We start from the raw sequence: 21,283 nt of genomic DNA on the forward strand, positions 1-21,283 counted from the left end.
ATATATATATATATATAGATGTGTCAAAATGGGTTGAAGTGCACGAGACAATACGCATAACCCTATAATCCTAACTTATTAAGGTCTTTTGTGGTAAGATTTTTTTTAGCCCTACCCCCAAAGCCCTATGATTTAGCGGGCCAGGTTAGAGATGATTCGCAGGACAATTTTTTTTTTCATCAAAATTTTGACTATTTTTTTAAATACAAAAAATTTAAATTTAAATATTTATAAATAAAAAATAAATTATAGCGATAATACAAGTAAAAGTGAAATTTTTCAACAGAGAATTTTATCTGCGTATCAATAAAAATGAAATTTTCTATTGACATCTAAGCATGCTTGTATATGCAAATTTGCATTGAAATATACTTTATACAATGCACCTTGATAGTTTGTGAATAATAATATATATAAAAACTTATATAACAGTAGTAGTTGAAGAAAATTAATGGTTTAGCTTTAAAATATATAATATAATAAAAACCATCTTCCCTTTAGTTGTTTACTAGAGCTGTTGCCAAGAATGGTGATTTATGACTCTTGATGAAAACATCATTGTTTGATGGCATTCTTTAACGATGAAACTTAGCAAAAATCATAAAATTAAAAAAAAAATCAATTTTTGTTTTACATTTTCATTGTGTATTTTTGCACAAATATTATTTAATTAAAAAATTAAATTATGTAAAAATGATGTTTTTTATAGAATTTTTAATTAAAGTGTTAAATATTCATTTGCTAAGATAATTTTGAATGTATTGAATATGATAAAAAAAAATTTAATTATAATTTTGGATAACCAATGGATTAATCTAAGCTCATAGGACTTTTGACCTGTGCATGGCTTTATCTTTGTGGGCCATTTAGCCCTAGTCCGTACAGACCAGGGCTTAATTGGACGAATTAGCCCATCTTGTTTTAAACTAATCATTGAAAAATAAAATAAAATAAATTGTATACTTCAATTTCATGCTTAAGCTTTAACTAAGTTTAACAACAACTTGTTCTTGAAATTAAACAATTCGACAACACAGTTGTTTATATAATTGTTTTTGGAGTTTTATTAATCTCATGTTAAATGAGATAAGTTATCTCATGTCATAGAGATAAATTTGTGGGCTTCACCACCTGAAAAAAAAGGTGGCACAGTTATCGAAGGGTGTGTAGGAGAGAAAGTTATCACATGTAGCATAAGAATAGTTTTTCTCTTGTTTTTGTACATTAAAAATTAAATCAATTTAAAATTGCAAAATGACACATGTTTTGATTTCTTAAGTATATATTTCTTTTGTATAAATAATTTGATATTTACTTTTGTGCTTGTGTGTAGGGGTGTCAATATGGGTTGACACGACACGAATTCGACACGACACGAATACATCAACACGAGCACGACACGAATTTTCATTCGTGTCAAAATCTTCAACACTAACACGACACGAATTTTTTGCGGGTTGACACGATACGAATAACACGCAAAATAGGGGACAAAACGGTAATTGACAAGAAAATTTAAAAAAATAGATCGAAAATAAATAAAAAATTAAAAAATAATAATAAAAAAATAAAATAATAATAATTAAAAATAATACGGGTCGACACGAACACGAATTCATAAACACGAACACGACACGAATTTTTTGCGTGTCATTTTTTTCAACACGACACGAATTTTTTTACAGGTCAACCCGAACACGAATTTTCGTGTCGTGTCGCGGGTTGACCCGCGTGTCCAAACCCATATTGACACCCCTACTTGTGTGGGAGTTTTATGTTTAACTTATCTTCTCCTTATATATAAAAATTTAATCAAGCATAATTTTATAAAATTTCTTGTCTTGAAAATAATTTATTTTTTTTGTAACGAAGAAAAAGAAAATCTAAATTTTTTTGGGTAGAGCTTTTTACATATGTATATGAGTTTAATTGATGGATATACTTTTAGTTTTTTTAACTTATGTGTTGTTTACAATATAAATCTAATCTTAGATTCGTTACTTTGCCAAGTAACAATACAACCATATAAAACACACTTCCTTGACCTCTCTCCAAAACGAAACAACCTTTTGTCTCTGCTTGTGTTTTGTTGTGTTTTCAACATCAGTTTTTTCTGTTTTTGATGTTTGTCTGTTTGTTTTTTTGCTGCTGCAAAGAATGAATACCCACAAAAAAATCCAGGGCTTATTCAAGAATGTCAAGAATTGTTGAGAAATTCGTTCCCTCAAACTCCAATGTCAAGCAGGTCCAGGGGAAGCCCGTGGCGGGGAATGTAAGAACCCGCACCGCTAATTAAGGAAATTAATTAGATAATTATGAGATAATTTCATAATTGACCCTAATAATTATTATGAGGCTCTAATAATTATAGTAAGTGAGTAATAATGCTGAAAGTCGCTTTTCTGACGAAAAGTGCAGATACCGGTTCTGCTAGTCGGTATAAATGCGTACCGAAAAAGTATCCGTAAAATTATAATAAGTGCATGAATATTACTAGAATAGTATGTAGGACTTGTAAAACGAGTTTCAAGTTAAAATAATGAGAACTGGTGCCAAAAACTGATACTGGCTATGAAAAGCGCCTACCGAAAAAGTGCTCTGAAAAATATAAGAAAAATATGATAATTCTTGTAAAATTGAGTAGGTTAAGAATTCTAAGTTTGGGACTAAAATGCTAAGCGTAGCTATTTATGTTAATACTGTGTGGTTAGTGTTAAGTGGACTATATATAATCACTTGCACACAACCCTAGGCTGATACTCAGCCATTCTATGCGTGGGTTGTGTGTGTGGCTGCTGCCTCCTCTCCCTTTTCACTGTTCCATTGAGTTTTCTTCACAAAAATCATTCAAGACACCATTTTTATGAGAGACTTTACACCTTGAACACTTTTAGCTTGTGAGTGTTGGCCTTGGGAGGGTGTGGAGTGTGTCATTCTGAGTTTGTGGCCTCTGTGGTGAGGTGAAGTTGCTGACTTTGGGGCTGTCTTCTTGGGTTTGGGGTTGTGTGACCTTATTCTTGGCTTCTTGAGCTTCAAGAAGCCACCTTTTGGCATAAAGGGTCAAGATTGAAGTGTATTTTCGTAGTCTTGTGAAGCCAGAACCTTTGTGCTGTGTAGAGGACCCCTTGTGTGCCTCATTTTCGGATTTTTGGAGCTTGGAAGGTATACCATGATCACCCTTGTGTATTTTGATGTTTTAAGCTTGTTTAAGCAATTAAAAATCGTAACTTGAACCATTTGATAAAAGGAATGTGTTTCTGGGTTCATAACATGTTAATAAACATCTGTTTAAGGAGTTCTTGGACTCCAGATCGAGTTTGGATCATTGGAGGTCAATTTTACCTTTAAAACTCAGTTTTGTGCATTCTGTCGAAGAAGTATTCGAATACTTTTCGGTCAGTATTCGAATACTTTTCTGGGAAATGCAGTAATCGAATACTTCGCGAGACAGTAGCGACCTAGTTTAGTAAAATTGTGATATCTTGAGATACAGAGCTCTAAATTAAGTGAGGTTTGGACCTATGTGAAGCTAACACATAGGGATACAACCCTGTAAATTTTCAGATCCATTGGATAAGTGGATTTCTCTCAGTGTATGTTTGAAGTCGAGACCCTATTGCTGGAAATTCAGCTTGTTGTAGGAACTTTGCAAAATTCATAACCGGAGTTATACAACTCTGATTGAGGCATAAGATATGTCGTTGGAAAGCTTGAGATGTCTAGTTTAACATAGTAAAATCTTAGAGTTTTTGGTAAAGATTTGCTATGGTAGTTTCTACCTGGTAGTCGAATACTCATGGCAGGAGTATTAGAATACTTTTCTGGGAAGAAAAGTATTCGGATACCTTTGAAGAAGTATTCGAATACAGTAAGGTTTAGTATTCGGATACTGGGGGGAAATTATTCGGATACTTGGTAGTATTCGAATACTTTAATGAAAGTAATCGAATACTTTCTGGAGAGCTGGAGTATTCGAATACTACTCGTGAAGTATTCGAATACTTCCTGCAGAAACAACATGTAATGAGTTAAAATGAGTAGGAAAGACTTAATCACTCAATGTAATCTGAGCTATGATTATTGATGAGTAATTATGGTATGGGCAGATTGTGATTGTGCTGTTTGTGGGCCTTGAGCTGTGTGGACTCTTGGTTTGGATAGCTAGCTTACAAGGTAAGCTTTTGTGTCCTCGGTTTAGCCATGTTGTGGTTCCACCATGTCCCATGGGGGTATGGTTGTATGCATGCTGTGTTACATGCTTTGAATATTTGAAATGCTATTGAGCTTTATGTGTAATGGCTTTTAATATGCATGTGTTGTTTCATCTTGACGGTAAGCCTGAGTATGGTGATCCGGGGTGAATGCAAGTAGCGTCTTGCACTAGTGAGGGTATTTAGCGTATGTAAATCCTGCATTTCTCTGGCCAGTAGAATAGAATTGACACACATGACATGATTATCTGCTGCATTGCACTATTTTAGAACTGATGATGATAAACTGCTTTTGAACTTATATTGCACATGTAAGTGAGCTTGGGGTGGAAGATCCTTGAGGACCCCTTGCCTTACTGAGATTTCTTGTTAGAGATCTCACCCCACGTTTGGGGAATGCTTATTTCAGGTTCAGGTAGTATGGGGACTGATGCCTCTGGCGCCAGGAGGCCAGAGCTTAGCTGATTATGATATTTACATGACTGAATTTGGATGTTGTTTATGATTTTCGCTATTTATGATTATGTTGTTGTTGAGACTGATGTTGGGCTTGTTGCCTTATTTGAGTGAGCATGGGGATTGTCCATGACACCTTCTGTTAGTACTTTTAGATTGGAGTTGTATAACCTGCTAGTTGGTCCGGCCTACTTGTGGTAGTCTCGTGATTTCTAGAGACACACTTATATTATCTATGTTATGAGGTATTTCAGTTAGCTGTTTTATTGCAACTACATACATGCGATGTTTTATTAATTGATTAATAAGCAAGTTGGTAATGATAATGACATCATAATTGGAAAGAAAAAGATATTCCGCATTTTTTTATTAAGCGCAGCTTAATACGATAGTATGATAACATTACCGGATATATACGGGGTGTTACAAGGAACCACCACCAATGAGCTAAGGCTACACCAACCGTAGCAAGTGGATCCGACACCATGTCTCAACCCAAAACCTTAAGGAATTGGGTTCATGGGTCCTTTCACTTATATACTCTTCACTTAGCTCATTACCAACCAATGTGGGACTCATCACACTTGAATATCTCAACAATCTCCCCCTCAAGTGTGAAACCCACCATTGGTATGCTCCCCCTCAACCGAGTACCCGAAGCGCAAAGTACTCGACCCGCCTCCTAGCCAATCACTAGGCTAGCTCGAGCCCAATCCGGCTCTGATACCACTGTTGGGAAATTCGTTCCCTCAAACTCCAATGTCAAGCAGGTCCAGGGGAAGTCCCATGCGGGGAACCACCACCAATGAGCTAAGGCTACACCAACCGTAGCAAGTGGATCCGACACCATGTTTCAACCCAAAACCTTAAGGCATTGGGTTCATGGGTCTTTTCACTTATATACTCTTCACTTAGCTCATTACCAACCAATGTGGGACTCATCACACTTGAATATCTCAACAAGAATGGGGTCTAAAGGGTGTGAGTTGAAGAAGAAGGGTTTAGAGTGCAAGAAATTCGCCTCAAACCGGATTAGTTGCGAAACAATAAACCAATTGAAATATTTTTTAAAAAAAAAAAAGTGCAAGAAATTGCAATAGAGGTGGAGAAAGGTGTTCTTGGAAAATTGATATTGAAAATAGACATAATAATATATTGCAATATGTTATAATGTGAACCTTTTTCTATTTTACTCTGGCATGATAAAGCACTTTGCTAGGATTACAAGCAAGCATATTTTTTTAAGGGAGATAATAAATAAAATTTGCATTCATTGAATAGTCTGAGCTTTTAGGCTATATATATATATATATATATATATATATATATATATATATATATATATATATATATATATATATAATATAAGAGTTTTTGTGACAAACTTGATCATCATCATCTCTATTTTTTAATAAAAATAAAAAGTAAGTAAAAATAAGCACAAAATAAACAAAAAAATAGAGCTGTGCATTATCAATGTTTTAAACTCAAAAGACTCTTGTATTAAGAGAAGTGTTAGAGATATAATATATAAAATCATTAATAAAATCTTTATTAAAAAACGTAGTTTTCATGTTAAAATTATTCTTTATATATTTTAAAAAACTAAATCATAAATTTGGTCAAAAGTAGTGATTTAAGTTATAAAGAATAAAGAACAATCTATATATGGCATATGCTCACTCATTTTGTATGCAGTCCAATTCACCTTGATCCGAACATAAACGAATTCATTTTGTATGCTGCATTGGATTAGCATGCTTTTTTTTTTTTTTGGTAAATTTTTTACGTGCAGATTAGCATGCTTTATTATTGAACAACTAAAGAAAAAACCGATAAAACAAAAGCCCATCCAAAATCATGAATAAATTAAGAACTAAACATTTAATTAATGCTATCTCCACCCCTCATGGGCTGACGACGTTTGGAAAGCCCGAGTTCCTCAGGAGCATTATCATATTTTATTTGGGCTACCTCTTGAATATTGGGTCATAGGGAACCTCATTGAGCTAGAGATGGCAAAAGGGGTCGGCCTGCCCTGACCCACCTTCAACCCGCTAAAAACGGGTTGGCCCCCGCCCCGCATTTTGGTATGAGTTGAAAATTCTAACTCACTCCGTTTTGTGGTGGATTGGCGGGTTGACAGATCAACCCGCCTAAAAAACTAATAATAATTAAAAATAACTTATATTTTATTAATTTTATAATATTTCTTATTTTCATTTCACAATCTCTTTAGTTTTTTTTCAATCTCAAACCTAAATGTATAATAATATTCAGTCAAATATTTTTTAGAAACTTATCTTTGCCTAAATATATGAATAACCTTTGTAATAAATAAAAAATTTCTTCTTTATTTTTTCTAGGGTAGTACTAAAATAAAAAAAAATTTATATCATAAAAGCTTAGTGACAAATAAAATACTACCAATTAGTAAAAAAAAAAATTGACCCGCGGGCCAACTCGTCCCGACCCACCGCCAACCCGTTTTGACCCACAACTAAATAGGGCGGGTTGAGGTGGATTGGTGGGTTGAAAAGTATAACCCATTCCGCTCCGTTTTGGTGGGTTGACGGGTTGACCCGTCAGATTCAACCCAAATTGCCACCTCTACATTCAGACTCTCTCTTCTTTCGATGAAGATTGATCCTAATTCTTTGTTATTACATCTTGGATTTTTTGGTTGGAGAGGAATAGTTGTACTTTTCAAAATAATCATGGGTCAAGTGACTCTTTTGTTGTGGGTGTTACCATACTTTCCCAACTCCAAAAAAGCTAAAGAGTGGCACGTATGAAAGCAAGAGCCCTATAACTAATTTCTGTTATTTGGTTTTCGATTGGTTAGATATTTTGTTATACTCATCACGTGTATTCTTTTTGTTTTCTTGCTTTCCTTCTGATGGTATATATTCATGTAATGCCTCAATGTACGCTCATAATTCATCAATGAAAGTTTTCAAGATTCATAAGATGGTATCATAGCTCATTTGAGAGTTCGGGTCCATCCACCTTCCGCCAAACCTTTCTCTTCCAAAACCTTCCATTCTTGAAACCATGGCTGAATAAAATCAGCCTACAGATCCTTACTTTCTACATCCAAGTGAATCTCCATAGCTAATTCTGGTGTCACTATAGTTGAATGGCAAAAACTACCATGCGTGGTCAAGAGCCATGACCGTTGCCTTGACCTCTAAGAACAAGCTATCTTTTGTGAATGGCACCATTACTCAACCTTCAGAGGATGATCCCAGGTATGCTGCTTAGGAAAGATGTAACACAATGGTCTTATCGTGGATGCATCGTTCCATAGCTGATTTCATTGTGCAATCCATTCTTTGGATCAACAAAGCCTATGAAGTCTGAAGAATCTGAAAAATAGATTCTCCAAATCGGATATGTTTTGAATCTCAAATCTTTTGAAAGATGTGTATCAGTTGAACCAGGGAGATAAATCTGTTATATATTATTTCACGAGTTTAAAAATGTTATGTGACGAGTTGCATAATCTTAGACTGCTACCAGCTTGCACGTGTGAAACTTTAGTTTAAATGCGTGAATACAGGGAGACAATTCAGGTGATAAGGTTTTTGAGAGGACTCAACGAACAATTTGGCCATATTTGCTCTCAAATCATGTTAATGAATCCTCTTCCAAACATTAACAAAGCCTTTTCCCTAGTTACTCAATAGGAAAGGAAATTTCAAACTGAAGTTCATGGTTGTGATGTGAATGAAACCAAGATCTTCGTGAGCTTATCTGAAAGCTTTCGTGGCCGCAACACGCAATGTGTCGGACGAGTGTCAGAGCATGTCGGAATGTGTTGGTATCCGACATGTGTCCGACACGCAATTTTTATAAAATTCAGCGTGTTCGTGCTTCAGAGGATGTTACCATACTTTCCCAACTCCAAAACAGCTAAAGAGTGCCACGTAAGAAAGCATAGAGCTGTAAAACTAATTTCTGTTATTTGGTTCCGATTGGTTAGATATTTTGTAATACTCATCACGTGTATTCTTTCTGCTTTCTTGCTTTCCTTCTGATGGTATATATTCATGTAATGCCTCAATGTACTCTCATAATTCATCAATGAAAATTTTCAAGATTCATAAGATGGTATCATAGCTCATCTGAGAGATCTGGTCCATTCACCTTCCACCAAACTTTCTCTTCCAAAACCTTCCATTTTTGAAACCATGGCTGAATAAAATCAGCTTGCAGATCCTTACTTTCTATATCCAAGTGAATCTCCAATCACTATTGTTGAATGGCAGGAACTACCATGCGTGGTCAAGAGCCATGACCGTTGCCTTGACCTCCAAGAACAAGCTATCGTTTGTGAATGGCACCATTACTCAACCTTCAGAGGATGATTCCAGGTATGTTGCTTGGAAAAGATGTAACACAATGGTCTTATCGTGGATGCAACGTTCCATAGCTGATTTCATTGTGCAATCCATTCTTTGGATCAAAGCCTATGAAGTCTAAAGAATCTGAAAGATAGATTCTCCCAATCGGATACGTTTCGAATCTCAAATCTTTTGGAAGATGTGTATCAGTTGAACCAGGGAGATAAATCTGTTATATATTATTTCACGAGTTTAAAAATGCTATGTGACGAGTTGCATAATCTTAGACTGCTACCAGCTTGCACGTGTGGAACTTTAGTTTAAATGCGTGAATACAAGGAGAGAGCTCAGGTGATAAGGTTTTTGAGAGGACTCAACGAACAATTCAGCCATGTTCGCTCTCAAATCAAGTTGATGAATCATCTTCCAAACATTAACAAAGCCTTTTCCTTAGTTACTCAACGGGAAAGACAATTTCAAACTGAAGTTCATGGTTGTGATTAGGGGTGTAAAGAGGCTAAACTAGGCTGGGCTTTGGCAATACAAAAGCATTAGTAAACGATAATATAGTTTTTTTTCAATGAGATATGAAGCTCCACACAAATAAAATTTTGTTGATGAGATGTGATTATGTTTTTTCTTAGGTGTAGTTGATGGGTTAACATGTCTTGGGTTTAGAAATTTCTGGGCTATGATTGGAGAAAAGCCCAAGTAGATAAAGGAAAATTAATATATTAGATCGGTTTGGACTGGATCGATTTTCATCAACCCATCCGAAAATCGATCGAATCCAATAAAATTTGCAGTTTTTTTCGGTTTTCAGTTTTTCGGTTTTCGATTTATTCGGTTCGGTCACCGCGGTTTGAATCGATTTGGATCGGTTGATGAACATCCCTATTAGAAAGCCTGATATGGCCTACAGGCCTTGTAGGCCTCCCACTGCAGATACTGAGCAAAGAAAATAATTATACAAAGCAAAGAAAGTTCCATTCATGCATGCACTAATACTTCTCATAAGAAATAAAAAATAACAAACACGAAAGAGTCAACTTAATACCCCATCTTTATAATGTATATCAGAGGGGAATTAGAGTCCAAGAAATGGGAAAAATAAGAAAGAAATACAATTACTAGGTCAATCAAAGACGAAACTTAGAGACGAGAGTGAGAAGTCACTTAGAAGTAGTGGTGCACAAAAGAAATTAGGGTTGGTATTTTGCCACCATGAATAAATATATTATTTTATTTTATTTTTTAAAAATAAATAGGCCAGCCTACAAGGCTTTAGGCCAGGCTTGACAAAGTTGGCCTATGGCCTATTTGTTAAAAAGACTTTCTCGTAAGTCTAAGTCTATTCTATTTGTCAGAAAGGCCAGGCTCAACTTAGGCCGGGTTATAGGTCAGTCCAAACCAGTCTGGCCCATTTACACCCCTAGTCTTAATGTATTTTAACCCTACTCAAATAAATCAGTAGACTATTTTTTTTTTTGGTACAACAGTGGACTACTTCATCCAAGCCCGACAAACTAACCCAACAAATAAAAAAACCTACTCAAATAAAAAAAATTGCTTCAACCCAACAAGAAGAAGAAAAACCTAAGATTCTCTCTCGTCATCGTTTCTGGTTTCTTACCTTCTGCTGGTTCAAACTCTAGACACAGTTTGAGCCGCGTACGCTATTCTCAGGTTCATACCTTTTTTTTTTCTTCTTCTTCTTTTTTCTCTCTCTTGATTTGATGGTTATGATATTTGTTCTCTGTGGCTAATCTCTCTCTATGTCGTGTCTTACTGTGTAATACTAATGTGTATGCAGCGAAGAGAAGAATAAAATGGCAGAAGAGGAATCAAAGCCTCTGAACTATATTCCAGAGGTTATATTAAAGAAGAGGAAAAGCGGCGAAGCATGGGCTTTAAGGAAAAAGGAGCAATTCCAGCAGAAAAATTTCCAGTCCAAGAAGTCCAAGGACTTCATCAAGAAGCCCGAGGATTTCGTTTTTGAATATCGCAATAGGGTAACTCTTTCACCTCTTTTTCATAACCTAATTTTGTAATATCCATTTTGTGAATTTTTTCCAGTTATAGAATTTTTGCCTTCCATTATTCCAGCTTATGTATGTATTATTCTGTGTATAGCAGTATGTTTGCTTAGTCTGCAATTACTTGTTCTGTTATTCAATTGTACTTCAGTTGCTGATGTGTCACAGTTTGTTGGAGTTAGTTTTAGTTTCTGTTATCCTCACCCTATATGTAGTAGGGCTTATTGTATTTAGATTCATTCAAGTTAGTAATTCGGAGAATTCGTTGAATTATTGTTACTTTTCTATGCCTTTACCAAACTGAATGCATTTGATTAGAGGCTTCTATTATTGTTGTTGTTGTTGTGGTTGACTAGTTGTTATTATGCTTATATGCTTCTTTGTGTAGGAGGTGGATCTTATAAGGATGAAACGGAGGGTCAAGAGGAAACTACCAGAACTATTGACCACAAACTCCAAGCCCTTAATAATCATTCGGATACAGGGGTAGCTGTCTTTGTTTCTTCTCTCATTGATTTGATTTTTGGCATTGTGCAAAGTTATAACATCTTTCTTCCCATTCTTTTAGGAAAAGAGACATGCATCCGAAAACCAGAAAGGTCCTGTACAGCTTGGGGTTGAGAAGAATATTCAGTGCTGTCTTTGTGAAGCCAACTGAGGGGGTAATGGCTAAGCTGCAGAGAGTGGAACCATATGTTACCTATGGGTAAGAGATTAATGCTCTCGTTTTTATATTTGATGTGATATTAGATGTTAATGGTAGGGTAGCTTTGTAGAACTTTGATATATTTTCAGGTTAAAAGTAAGGTGGATGGGTTATATTATATCAAAGATGATTCTCTTGAGATCTCATACAACTTCATATATTATAGCAGTATAGTTGTAGCTTCCATCCTCAAAATTTCAAATTTCCAATTGAAACATATACTCCTGAACGTCAACTTCAAAAATTTTGTGTGGGAAGTTTTGAGTTAGATATATGTTGAGTGGGGGTATGTTCGTGGGGAGAATAGGTTTTAGTATTTTGGAGTTAACTGACTTTATAGAATATGCCTGCAACTTATTTAGGAAAGGAAAATGCTGAACCTCCTGACTATGTGTACAAAATGGGTTTTAGCTCCAAGAAAGTGAAAGAAAATAATAGAGATAACTGAGAGGAGTCTCTGATGGAAATGAATCTGTATTTTGCATTGTGCAGATCTTTCTTTTGTTTACATACTTAAGAGTCAGTTAAGACAGTTGGTGATGTCTGTCTTAGCTAAATCATAGCAGGACACTTACAAGCCTGTTATTACTGATATGGTAATCTCACTGACTGTTTCTACTCTCACTGAGAATTACTACATGGTGTCCACATGTAGTTTAATGTCTCTTACAGCCCTTTCTTGAAACTGTGGGTGATTGCAAAAACTTGAAGAGATCAACCACACAGTTTGTTGTTAGCGAGGAGTGAGGACATCAGAAATCTGATCTATTGAGCTGGAACATGAGCAATAATCAAGCTCTTGTTGATGACTTTCTCTTGAACAAAAAATATGTCAAGATCAATGTGCTTGGTTTGAGTGTGAAGTTTAGAATGATGAGATAAGGCCACCATACTCAGGTTGTCATAGTAAATGGTAGGACTTAGATGTGGTAATAGGAACATGAAGTTCATAAAGCAAAGTCGGAATGCATAGAATCTTTGTAGCAGTGCAGGTTAGACTTCTATACTCATATTCTCTGTTGCAACAATCTACCAAGGGCTGTTTCTTCAACCACAAAGAGACCAAATTCCCAAAAGGCAAAAACACAGAAGGACCAGATGTAGAACATTAGTCATCTAGGTCAAATGCCTAGCCAGCATCATAGAATGTTTGAAGAGAGAGGGATTGATATGGTTGAGCAGGCATAAAAGGCCATGAGTGATGGTAGCTTTCAGATAACAAATGATCCTTTTGACTGCTTTCTAGTGATCATCCAGAGGCTGGGACTTAAAATGACACCTTTTTTATATTGAAACTTATATCAGGCCAAGTGATTGTTGCATGTTACAGGGCCCCAACAATAGACCTTTACAAGTGGGGATCATCTATGTTGGCATTGCTATATTTAATGAGTTTACGGCCACTAACCATAGGTGCAAAGAGATCCTTTGCATCATTTGGGCCTTGGCCAATAAGTTCCCAATATATTTCCGTTGCGTAAGTAATAAGGAACCATTAGGTAGATGCTTAACTTCAATTCCCAAAAAGTAGACGAGAGATAAGTAGTTTGAGAGCAAAAACAGAATTAAGCTTGGTCATCAGCTGTTGAATAAGGGAAAGAAATGCCATTGGTGATAATATCATCCACATAGACCAACACTTACAAACAATGAGTGGTGCCCTTTGAAAAGAGAGGTGTCACATTTGCTAAAGAGGAAATCAAAACTATGTAGTGTAGAATTGAGCCTTTCAAACCATGCCCTAGCAGCCTGTTTAATTCCGTAAATAGCTTTTTGTAGCTTGCACACAAAGGACTTATCTAAGGCTACAAATCTTGAGGTTGGGCCATGTAAACTTCCTCTGCAAGAGTTTTATTATTGAATGCTGCCTGAATGGTAGAATACTGAGTTCGAAAACAGGCTTAACAACCTTAGAAAGGGGAGTGGGATGCAGTTACAGTAGGTGTGTGATGATGAGAATGAGATACACTATGTACCCATTGGGTGTCCTAATCTACATTGGCAGGGTAACAAGACAGTTGTTATTACAGATATGATAATCTCACTGACTGCTACTACTTTCACTGAGAGTTACTTCTTAATTACACATGTAGTTTAATGTCTCTGACACATCCCAACAGATAACTTTGTATTTCTATGCTTCTCACACACAATATGAACTGCATGCTACCAATGTGAATGCTTTCGGTGAAGTATTCATCATTTGGTGAAAAGGATCAAAAACACTATACAAGGATGGTGGAGACAGAGGGAGCCGTGAGGATCTCATCAATGAACTAATCAATAAAATGAATTAACTTATGTACTCTAGTATCAAAATTTTGATGTTGTCTGTTATGTACCTTAGAAGATCTGGGTGCAAGAATCTCATTTTCAAAGATACCGATTTTGTTATGGACAAACCGAAACATGTACTTGTCTTTAAGCCCTCATTTATCTTTAATTTTTGTTTTTGTTTTTTTGGTTTTATGGAAGAGAGGAGTCAAGGCCCTCATTTATCTTGTGGGGGTGCATTGTGGAATTCGAGTTGTGCCTCATGTCTTTCGTATCTATTGATTAAGCTACTTTAAGAAGCTTATTTTCCGTTTTGCATTTTTAATGTCAAGAACGGTGTTTGCAGCAATGTTATTGCATTGACCCGGTCGAGGTACTGGGTCACTGGTTCAACCGCATGACCCGGTAATTATATGCAATTTTATAATTTATATTAAAAAATTATAAACATACTCAAATATCTAAAAAAATGATAAAAATTTCGAATGTTTTAATATACAAAATAATAAATTACATATTATTATCCAATAAAAGATCAAACAAAAATATAATGATTGTCATACGGGACTATAGGTTCAGAAAATGACATCGCTAACTATAAATCAAATCAAAATTCTCTGCATAGTGCACGATTGAGATAATATTAGTGTTGTAGGTATATAACTTATGTAAGTCAATAAGCAAAAAAAATTCAAATATGTTCATTATGATTTATTTTTTTTGAAAAAAAAAACAATTTTTTTTTTGGAACGGGCCGGGTCACCGGTTAACCGACCGGGTCACCAATTTTCATGAAAACCGACCGGGTCGCACCGGTTCTAATGCATGGCCGATCTGTTGCTTCAACCGGATCGGTTCTATGACTGGTTTACCAAATCCCGGGTCGGTCTGAGTTTCTTAACAGTGGTTTGGAGTCAGCAATGATATTTTTCAAGGTGGACAGCAAAGTGTTAGTGATTATATGCCAATTATTAATGAAAGACTGAATATATTTAGATGTGTTGTTAAAAGGATTTTTGTTTTATTTTTAAATCTAATTAAGCACTTTAACTTTGTTCTTATAATTAATTAGGAATCTTAATTTAAAAAAATGTTTAAACTATTAATTAATTGGGATAAAAATTAGTTAAATATTATCTTTTCAATAATTTTTATTGATTACTATATTTGAATAGAGTTGAGTGTTTTAATTGGTTATAACAAAAGTTTATTCCCTAAATTTAATGATGAAATTATAAAGAAAATTTGTTGTAGATAACTAAATAATTCCATCAAAGAATAAAATTAGGGGTGGTGAGTTGATAACAATGTTGAGGTGTGGTTATTCACTGGTTAATGATTTTGTTTTAAATTAATTGGTAAAAAATAATTGAATGCTACAATTTTGTTCTTGAGCTTTAATAAATTTTAAGAAAAACTATGTAACAAAAAAAAAGTTTAAGAACAAATTATCGGTGAGATTAAACAATTAGATAACAGTTGTTTATATAATTGTTTTTGTACATTAAAAATGAAATCATTTTAAAATTGCAAAATGACACATGTTTTGATTTTTTAAGTATATATTTCTTTTGTATAAATAATTTGATATTTGCTTTAGTTCTTGTGTGTGAGTTTTATTTTTAACTTCTCTTCTTTTTATATATAAAAATTTGAGGAAGGTTATACTTACATCTTTTTTTTACTACCTCTTACAACCATATCTTAACCTCTTACAACCATATCTTAACACCGATGATTTTCGCCAATCAACGGTTATTATTTTCGCAAATTAAACTCATTATTTAATTATTAATTCACAATAAATGATAACCGTTAATTGACATAAATCAACGGTGTTAAGATATGGTTGTAAAAAAAAAGATTGTAAGTATAACCTTCCTCTAAAAATTTAGTCAAACATAATTTTTTAAAAATTCTTATCATGAAAAGTTTTTTTTTTTTTTTTAATAATGAACATAAAAAAATCTATATTTTAGAATATATCTTTTAACAAAGAAGAGAATTAACCAACAAAGCCCAACACAGTTGGTAAATAGCTGGGTTCCTTAAGCATGCTGACAGGAGTTCGATTCCTGGCCGTGTGTATGGAGAAGGCTTTGTTGGGAGAGGTTTACCCAATTAGGCTGCGCATGACAATCATTCTGATTCAGAAATAATTCTTTTCTATTTCTGTGCCTTGGAACAATTCTGAGAATCAGAATTACGTTTAATAACACAATAAAAATCTATTTTTTTTATAATAAAAAATTTATTTCTTTACTTTTGTTTATAGATTTCATGAATTGTATAAAATAGCAAATGACAATAGATTTTAACCGAAATGCCAAATTTTATATTTAAAAAAATTATATAAAAATTTATAATATTTTATTATATAGTTTTATGTTTTTTACGACAAATGCTACTATATAGTTTTAACTATTATTTTTCAATCATCTTCACAATTCATATTTTTTTGTTTCTCATTCCCTTTACCATTTTATTTTTTAATATCATATTATTACCTTAATATTAATGCCTCGTCTACATTTTTTTTTATGGGCTGCGCGGGTATTTTCCGGCGGCTCCGGGGAGGATGTCGGCGATCTACACCAACGCCGTGCTGGATCGGAGCAAGAAAACCGGGGGCGAAAAACCCAGCAAGACCCATGTTTTCGTGCATGATTTCAGGAGAGAGGTGGAGAGGATTTTCAGCAATGAGTTTCTGTGCCAAGAGAATTTGGTCCACACTGTGAATTTGTTGGGGCATTTCGTGTTGGAGAGTGAAATTAACTGAGAAAGCTCTGAATTTTGCAGAAATTCGAACTCGCCGTTATCTTTGTCATCATTGCCTCGTCTACATTTCTGCTAACTGATTGAGATGTATTCAATTCATGAAAGTAGCTTTCTTTTTTATTCTGACAAAGCATTTCAAATTTAGTACTATTACTAGATTTTATGGTTCCGATTAGTAATATTGTCAATTTGTTTAGTGATCCTGTTTGTATAGAACAATTGTGGGTGTGATAAGCAAATGTAACTTCACTTTGGAAATGCCAGGGCACACCAAAAAGGCGAAAGAGAGAGGGAAGGAGATGATTCCGCAGTGAAGGAGGGTGGTGGTCTTGTGATATGTTGAAGGCCGGTGATGGTTTGGTGTTGTTGTGTGAGGGGAGGGAGAGAGAGACAAAGAGGGAGAGAGAGAGGGGAAAACTGATTCTATTTTAATTTGTGCCAGGAATGAGAAAAGCAGAAATTTTTTGATTCTTTTTTTTGTTTCCCGGCACAAAAATTAAACCGGTTCATCTGGAGAACAAAAAAATAAACTGGTTTTACCAAACGAGTTTCTCATCCATTTTTATTCTCAGGAACAGAAATTGAAAAAAAACTCATTCTGGGAAGGTTGTCATGCACATCCTTAATGTGATCTCCCGCCTCGAAAGGATTAGTCTTCGGCTATCGACTGTAGGATACCTTGGGAAAAAAGAAGAAAAAAAAAAGAAAAGAAGAAGAAGAGAATTGGAGGTGGAGAGCCGATAACAACGCTTACAAGTGATGTGCATTTACTTACCGGATAACTTTAAAATATATGTGTTAACTGGTAAGTGACTGTTTGTTTTAAATTAACTGGTGATTTCAAATTTAAGTATAGTTAAAAAAATAAAATAAAATAAATTATATACTACAATTTCGTGCTTGAGCTTTAATTAAGTTTAAGAACAACTTGTCGTTGAATTAAACAATTAGATAACACAATTGTTTAAATAATTATTTTTGTACATTAAAAATTAAATCAATTTAAAATTGCAAAATGACACATGTTTCGAATTTTTAAGTATATATTTCTTGAGGAAGGTTATACTTACAACTTTTTTTTTTACAACCTCTTACAACTCTATCTTAACACCGTTAATTTTCGTCAATCAACGGTTATGATTTTCACAAATTAAACTCATTAATTAATTATTAATTCATAATAAATGATAATCGTTAATTAGCGGAAATCAACGTTGTTAAGATATGATTGTAAGAGGTTGTAAAAAAAAAGATTGTAAGTATAACCTTCCACATATTTCTTATGTATAAATAATTTGATATTTGCTTTAGTGTTTGTGTGGGAGTTTTATTTTTAAATTTTCATCTTATATATAAAATTTTAATCAATCATAATTTTATAAATTTTTTTATATGTTTTATAAAGTTTTATCCGTTTTTTTTATAAATATTTTTTTTATAAAGTTTGTTTTATAAAATTATAAAATATAAGCAAATTTTTTATAAAATATAAAAATGTCTCTTATATTTTACACTGCTATATAAGAGACACTTACCTCTAGATCTCTCCAAAACAAAACAAGCTATTGTTGTTTTCTTGTGCTCTTTTGGGTTTTTAACTGATTTCTCGTTTTCTATTTTTTATGTTGCTGGAAGGAATGAATACTCACAAAAAATCAAGGACTTATATTTTTAAATATAGGTCAGGTCGGATTTATAATATTTATTTTTTAAAATATTCTAAATAAATATACATTTTTCATAATTAAAATTTTTTAATGAAATGATATTTGCACACAAATATACAAGTGAAATATAAGCAAAATTTAAATCATTTTTCCAATTATACTTGAACAGTTAGTTTTATATAAAAAAAATAGAACTCCTCGCTTTTTTATTATTTTCTTGAAAAATGATATTTATTATTCATTAATACTTACCATGGAGATTTTTATTAATCAGTAATATTTTCAGAATATGTAAAATTTTTAACAGTTTAATTTTTTCAGTACAAATTAGTTAAACAAGAATTTTTTATAGCCCTCTCAATTATTTTGCTGCTACAAATCAACTAATACTGAAATTTTAAATAAGTTTGCATAGTTTTTTTTTACTACATTCTTACACTTGTAACATTTTTTTATTTTTGGTAGATTACACTTTAACATTTTAAAAAATGTAAATAAATAATAGGCTACACATCATATATATATATATAAATAATGTAATATATATATATATATATAAATAAATAAATAATAGGCTACATCATATATTTTTATTGCATGGGGTATTGTTGTACAACAGCTTTTATTACATAAGTTATTGTTGTATAACAGCTACTCTGTAGGATAAAAATTTGGGTTATTTCGTATCTCAGGCAACCACGTTGTAAGTTTTTTGTTGGAGGTAAAAGATAGTAATTCAACTTTTTGTTGTACTATATAGAAAATTAGATTATCGTTTACTTGTGCTTCTAGATTACACAATAACCAACATACAATCTTTACAAAGGCAATACATACAAAAGTTATATTATTTGCACAATAATTATCGTACAAATTTTAGAGATTGGATCGGATGATTTTTGCTTGCAAAGCTGATCCAATCCAGTTTCGAACACCTCTAATATTTAACATTTTTTTAGAATATTCAATACAAAAAAATTATTCATAATTTAATTTTTTTATAAAAATAATATTTGCATACAAATATTTAAAAAATTAGATATTTTATATAACCTTTTTTAATAAATATGTAATTGAAAACTTAATTAAAGTATAAAAATTTTAGAAACAAAAAAATTATAACGAAAAAACTGGGAATACCATCATTTGGTTTTTTTCGAGTAACCTGGAAGACCGTTGTTTTTATATAAAAAAAATTATAATTTTCCTCACTTTTGATTATTTTCTTGAATAAAGATATTTTCATTCATTAATACTTACCATCGAGATTTTTATTAATTATAATATTTTCAATACATGTGAAAATTTTAATGGATTAATTTTCTTACCTTCTGCTCAATTGTATTTGTTTTCTTCTTGTTTTCTTCTTTTTTGTTTTCTTTTGTTTTCTTATTTTCATTCATATATAAAAATCAGGTTCATGCCCTTTTTTGTTTTCTTCTTCTTCTTTTTTCTCTTCTTTTGGTGGTTATGATATTTGTTCTCTGTGGCTAATCTCCTCTCTATGTCGTGTCTTACTGTGTATGCAGCGAAGAGAAGAATAAAATGGAAGAAGAGGTATCAAAGCCTCTGAACTATATTCCAGAGGTTATATTAAAGAAGAGGAAAAGCGGCGAATCATGGGCTTTAAGGAATAAGGAGCAATTCCAGCAGAAAAAGGAGCAATTCCAAGGACTTCATCAAGAAGCCCGAGGATTTCATTTTTGAATATCGCAATAGGGTAACTCTTTCACCTCTTTTTTATAACCTAATTTTGTAATATCCATTTTGTGAATTTTTTCCAGTTATAGAATTTTTGCCTTCCATTGTTCCAGCTTATGTATGTATTATTCTGTGTATAATAGTAGTATGTTTGCTTAGTCTGCAATTACTTGTTCTGTTATTCAATTGTACTTCAGTTGCTGATGTGTTACAGTTTGTTAGAGTTAGTTTTAGTTTCTGTTATCCTCACCCTATATGTAGTAGGGCTTGTTGTATTTAGATTCATTCAAGTTAGTAATTCGGAGAATTCGTTGAATTATTGTTACTTTTCTATGCCTATACCAACTGAATGCATTTGATTAGAGACTTCTATTATTATTATTATTATTATTATTATTGTTGTTGTTGTTGTGGTTGACTAGTTGTTATTATGCTTATATGCTTCTTTGTGTAGGAGGTGGATCTTATAAGGATGAAACGGAGGGTCAAGAGGAAACTACCAGAACTATTGACCACAAACTCCAAGCCCTTAATAATCATTCGGATACAGGGGTAGCTGTCTTTGTTTCTTCTCTCATTGATTTGATTTTTGGCATTGTGCAAAGTTATAACATCTTTCTTCCCATTCTTTTAGGAAAAGAGACATGCATCCGAAAACCAGAAAGGTCCTGTACAGCTTGGGGTTGAGAAGCATATTCAGTGCTGTCTTTGTGAAGCCAACTGAGGGGGTAATGGCTAAGCTGCAGAGAGTGGAACCATATGTTACCTATGGGTAAGAGATTAATGCTCTCGTTTTTATATTTGATGTGATATTAGATGTTAATGGTAGGGTAGCTTTGTAGAACTTTGATATATTTTCAGGTTAAAAGTAAGGTGGATGGGTTATATTATATCAAAGATGATTCTCTTGAGATCTCATACAACTTCATATATTATAGCAGTATAGTTGTAGCTTCCATCCTCAAAATTTCAAATTTCCAATTGAAACATATACTCCTGAACGTCAACTTCAAAAATTTTGTGTGGGAAGTTTTGAGTTAGATATATGTTGAGTGGGGGTATGTTCGTGGGGAGAATAGGTTTTAGTATTTTGGAGTTAACTGACTTT

The 21,283-nt window shown here is 33.4% G+C and overlaps 1 protein-coding gene and 1 pseudogene across 1 annotated transcript; both read left to right on the plus strand.

The window, feature by feature from the left end:
* The first annotated feature begins 10,574 nt into the window (after window positions 1-10,574).
* On the plus strand, window positions 10,575-11,759 carry LOC133313081 (large ribosomal subunit protein uL30z-like). Its single transcript, XM_061514406.1, has 4 exons — window positions 10,575-10,699; window positions 10,827-11,025; window positions 11,438-11,535; window positions 11,618-11,759. The coding sequence occupies exons 2-4, from the start codon at window positions 10,843-10,845 to the stop codon at window positions 11,757-11,759; spliced, it is 423 nt and encodes a 140-aa protein (XP_061370390.1). The 5' UTR covers window positions 10,575-10,699; window positions 10,827-10,842.
* An 8,184-nt stretch (window positions 11,760-19,943) lies between these two features.
* On the plus strand, window positions 19,944-20,951 carry LOC133313119 (large ribosomal subunit protein uL30z-like; annotated as a pseudogene).
* The last annotated feature ends 332 nt before the right edge of the window (window positions 20,952-21,283 follow it).

The sequence above is a fragment of the Gastrolobium bilobum genome, unplaced genomic scaffold, assembly GCF_033153095.1.
Source record: "Gastrolobium bilobum isolate Gb01-03AN ecotype WA unplaced genomic scaffold, APGP_CSIRO_Gbil_v1 utg66728, whole genome shotgun sequence".
Lineage (NCBI taxonomy): Eukaryota > Viridiplantae > Streptophyta > Magnoliopsida > Fabales > Fabaceae > Gastrolobium > Gastrolobium bilobum.